The 4,349-nt window shown below is 45.7% G+C and overlaps 1 protein-coding gene across 1 annotated transcript; it reads left to right on the top strand.

Annotated features, from left to right (window-relative positions):
* The first annotated feature begins 2,814 nt into the window (after positions 1-2,814).
* On the top strand, positions 2,815-3,807 carry NEUROD4 (neuronal differentiation 4). The gene has a single exon (XM_066617064.1). It carries the CDS (start codon positions 2,815-2,817, stop codon positions 3,805-3,807), a length of 993 nt encoding a protein of 330 aa, XP_066473161.1.
* Positions 3,808-4,349: the final 542 nt, after the last annotated feature.

The following is a 4,349-nucleotide window of genomic DNA, read 5'->3' as shown; positions in this document are numbered from 1 at the left end:
AAACCAGCATCTCTCCAAGAGATGCTTTTGAGTCCAGAAAGCTTGGGATGAGGCCCTTGTTGCAAAACGTGAGTGACATGTTTGAAAAGTGACAGGTTTGTATATCCACGAAGACTGTAGAAGAGCTGAAATGAATTATCACAAATATTCAAAGTTCACCATCATTTTCTGATGTTATTCAAATACATATACAGGAATACAAAAAAAAAAAAAAATTGAATCTGAAATTCCAATGTGAAAACAGGAAAGGATGACAACTCCATGTAAGATTAGGGTCAATTATACAATATTTATAATATACGGGCGGACTTCCCTCAAATGAGGAGGCTGGTTAGAAGGAGGTTGAAAGGGAGGGTAAAAAGAGTCCAGTCTCTCCAGAGTGCATGGAGGCTGCTTAAAACAACAGTAATAGAGGCCCAGCAGAGGTGTATACCGCAAAGAAAGAAGGGTTCCACTAAATCCAGGAGAGTGCCAGCATGGCTAACCAGCCAAGTTAGAGAGGCTGTGAAGGGCAAGGAAGCTTCCTTCCGTAAATGGAAGTCTTGCCCTAATGAAGAGAATAAAAAGGAACATAAAGAAGGTGATAGGGGAGGCCAAGCGAGACTATGAGGAACGCATGGCCAGCAACATTAAGGGGAATAATAAAAGCTTCTTCAAATATGTTAGAAGCAGGAAACCCGCCAGAGAAGCGGTTGGCCCTCTGGATGGTGAGGGAGGGAAAGGGGAGATAAAAGGAGACTTAGAGATGGCAGAGAAATTAAATGAGTTCTTTGCATCTGTCTTCACGGCAGAAGACCTCGGGCAGATACCGCTGCCCGAACGGCCCCTCCTAACCGAGGCGTTAAGTCAGATAGAGGTTAAAAGAGAAGATGTTTCAGACCTCATTGATAAATTAAAGATCAATAAGTCACCGGGCCCTGATGGCATACACCCAAGGGTTATTAAGGAATTGAAGAATGAAGTTGCAGATCTCTTGACTAAGGTATGCAACTTGTCCCTCAAAACAGCCACGGTACCAGAAGATTGGAGGATAGCAAATGTCACGCCTATTTTTAAAAAGGGAAAGAGGGGGGACCCGGGAAACTATAGGCCGGTCAGCCTAACATCCATACCGGGTAAGATGGTGGAATGCCTCATCAAAGATAGGATCTCAAAACACATAGACGAACAGGCCTTGCTGAGGGAGAGTCAGCATGGCTTCTGTAAGGGTAAGTCTTGCCTCACAAACCTTATAGAATTCTTTGAAAAGGTCAACAGGCATGTGGATGCAGGAGAACCCGTGGACATTATATATCTGGACTTTCAGAAGGCGTTTGACACGGTCCCTCACCAAAGGCTACTGAAAAAACTCCACAGTCAGGGAATTAGAGGACAGGTCCTCTCGTGGATTGAGAACTGGTTGGAGGCCAGGAAGCAGAGAGTGGGTGTCAATGGGCAATTTTCACAATGGAGAGAGGTGAAAAGCGGTGTGCCCCAAGGATCTGTCCTGGGACCGGTGCTTTTCAACCTCTTCATAAATGACCTGGAGACAGGGTTGAGCAGTGAAGTGGCTAAGTTTGCAGACGACACCAAACTTTTCCGAGTGGTAAAGACCAGAAGTGATTGTGAGGAGCTCCAGAAGGATCTCTCCAGACTGGCAGAATGGGCAGCAAAATGGCAGATGCACTTCAATGTCAGTAAGTGTAAAGTCATGCACATTGGGGCAAAAAATCAAAACTTTAGATATAGGCTGATGGGTTCTGAGCTGTCTGTGACAGATCAGGAGAGAGATCTTGGGGTGGTGGTGGACAGGTCGATGAAAGTGTCGACCCAATGTGCGGCGGCAGTGAAGAAGGCCAATTCTATGCTTGGGATCATTAGGAAGGGTATTGAGAACAAAACGGCTAATATTATAATGCCGTTGTACAAATCGATGGTAAGGCCACACCTGGAGTATTGTGTCCAGTTCTGGTCGCCGCATCTCAAAAAAGACATAGTGGAAATGGAAAAGGTGCAAAAGAGAGCGACTAAGCTGATTACGGGGCTGGGGCACCTTCCTTATGAGGAAAGGCTACGGCGTTTGGGCCTCTTCAGCCTAGAAAAGAGACGCTTGAGGGGGGACATGATTGAGACATACAAAATTATGCAGGGGATGGACAGAGTGGATAGGGAGATGCTCTTTACACTCTCACATAATACCAGAACCAGGGGACATCCACTAAAATTGAGTGTTGGGCGGGTTAGGACAGACAAAAGAAAATATTTCTTTACTCAGCGCGTGGTCAGTCTGTGGAACTCCTTGCCACAGGATGTGGTGCTGGCGTCTAGCCTAGACGCCTTTAAAAGGGGATTGGATGAGTTTCTGGAGGAAAAATCCATTATGGGGTACAAGCCATGATGTGTATGCGCAACCTCCTGATTTTAGGAATGGGTTAAGTCAGAATGCCAGATGTAGGGGAGAGCACCAGGACGAGGTCTCTTGTTATCTGGTGTGCTCCCTGGGGCATTTGGTGGGCCGCTGTGAGATACAGGAAGCTGGACTAGATGGGCCTATGGCCTGATCCAGTGGGGCTGTTCTTATGTTCTTATGTTCTTATTATGTAATATGCTAAATACGGTATAGTGCAGAGTGTCTATATAAAAGTCTATATCCAATTTATATAAAAGTGTATAATATCTTTTACAATAGCTCTTCATTTGAGAGAGTAATGTTTATGCCAATGAAGGATGGATTGGATTGGATAGGATCGGACAGGAAAGAGTATTCACATAATCTAGATCTGAAAATCACTGAGTTCATTTGGGTTTCTCTTTGTTGTTTTGCAGGGTAAGGGGATGGCCAAACTCTATGCCAAGCCCAAAGAGATGGCTGAGCTCATATCTTCTCAGTCATGGATAGATGAAGCCCTGAGCTCTCAAGATGAGATGAAGGAAGATGACAGCAGACCGGTCTCCTATGGAATACTTGCTGGCCTTAATGAGGAGCACGACAGCATTGAGGAAGAAGAAGAGGAGGAAGATGGTGGAAAGCCAAAAAGAAGGGGCCCAAAGAAGAAAAAGATGACCAAGGCAAGATTGGAGCGTTTCAGGGCCCGCCGGGTCAAGGCAAATGCTCGCGAGCGAACACGAATGCATGGGCTCAATGATGCTCTGGACAACCTTAGGCGGGTGATGCCCTGCTACTCTAAAACACAGAAATTGTCCAAAATTGAGACACTGAGGCTAGCCAGGAACTATATATGGGCTTTGTCAGAGGTGCTGGAAAGCGGGCAGACTCCAGAAGGGAAAGGTTTTGTAGAGATGCTGTGTAAAGGCTTGTCCCAACCAACCAGCAACCTGGTTGCTGGTTGTCTGCAACTAGGACCTCAGTCCCTATTTTTGGAGAAGCATGAGGAGAAAGTCCCTGTTTCTGATGCGTCTGTGCCTGGTCACAGTTTTTCCTACCAGTCTCCTGGGCTACCCAGTCCACCGTATGGAAATATGGAGACACACCTTGTACACCTAAAGCCTCCCACCTTCAAAAGCCTGGTGGATCCTTCCTTTGGCAGCCACCACCAAGACTGCACATCTCCACCATATGAGGGCCCCCTGACACCTCCCCTGAGCATCAGTGGAAACTTTTCCCTAAAACAAGATGGGTCTCCAGACCTGGAAAAATCTTATAGCTTCATGGCTCACTACCCGTCTGTTAGCCTGGGTGGTGCTCACGGTCACACCTCTCATTTCTCAACCACAATGCCCAGGTATGACATCCCAATAGATATGACCTATGACTCCTATCCTCACCATGTAGTCGGTGCCCAGCTGAATGCAATATTTAGTGAATAACCCTAGAAGGCAAAGCACCCATGGATTAAAGGAGTATGATGCTTTATAGATACTGTGATGTCTGTAGAATTAATACAGCAGGCGGCGAACATGTGCCTGCTCCAGAGTTATGTGGAGATAAGGATGGACCTACTTTCATGGGAAGCCCTTTGGAAAGGAAAAAAGCCATGCATACCCCATTCCTGGGAAACTAATCTGTAATTAGAGGTGTTTGGAAAATTCCTAAGAAAAGTTCGCTAACTTTAAATTCACTATGCTGCCCCTTCCAAGTTCTTAAAATTTTCTTACTCAGAGCAAGATACTTTGCATCTACTTCACATTTGTCTGTAGGCAAAATTTGATGCCAATTCATACAAGATTTGCTAGACTACTCTTCCCTCAACCCCCCCCCCCACCCCACTAGATAGTTTGCTAACACAATTCTTTCAACATGCTTCATGTGAATGTTTTGCCTTAGCAGGAACTTCCAATTTTCATACTGGGAAAAAGTCTGTGGCAACTCTAATGCTAGTCATGAGGTTGCTCCAATAAATGCAAGCTCC

The sequence above is a fragment of the Tiliqua scincoides genome, chromosome 2, assembly GCF_035046505.1.
Source record: "Tiliqua scincoides isolate rTilSci1 chromosome 2, rTilSci1.hap2, whole genome shotgun sequence".
NCBI lineage: Eukaryota > Metazoa > Chordata > Lepidosauria > Squamata > Scincidae > Tiliqua > Tiliqua scincoides.
This window is presented reverse-complemented; position numbering and strand designations above follow the sequence as displayed.

Coding starts and splice junctions, on each gene's coding strand:
- NEUROD4 (XM_066617064.1), top strand. CDS start 2,815: ATGGCCAAACTCTATGCCAAGCCCAAAGAGATGGCTGAGCTCATATCT.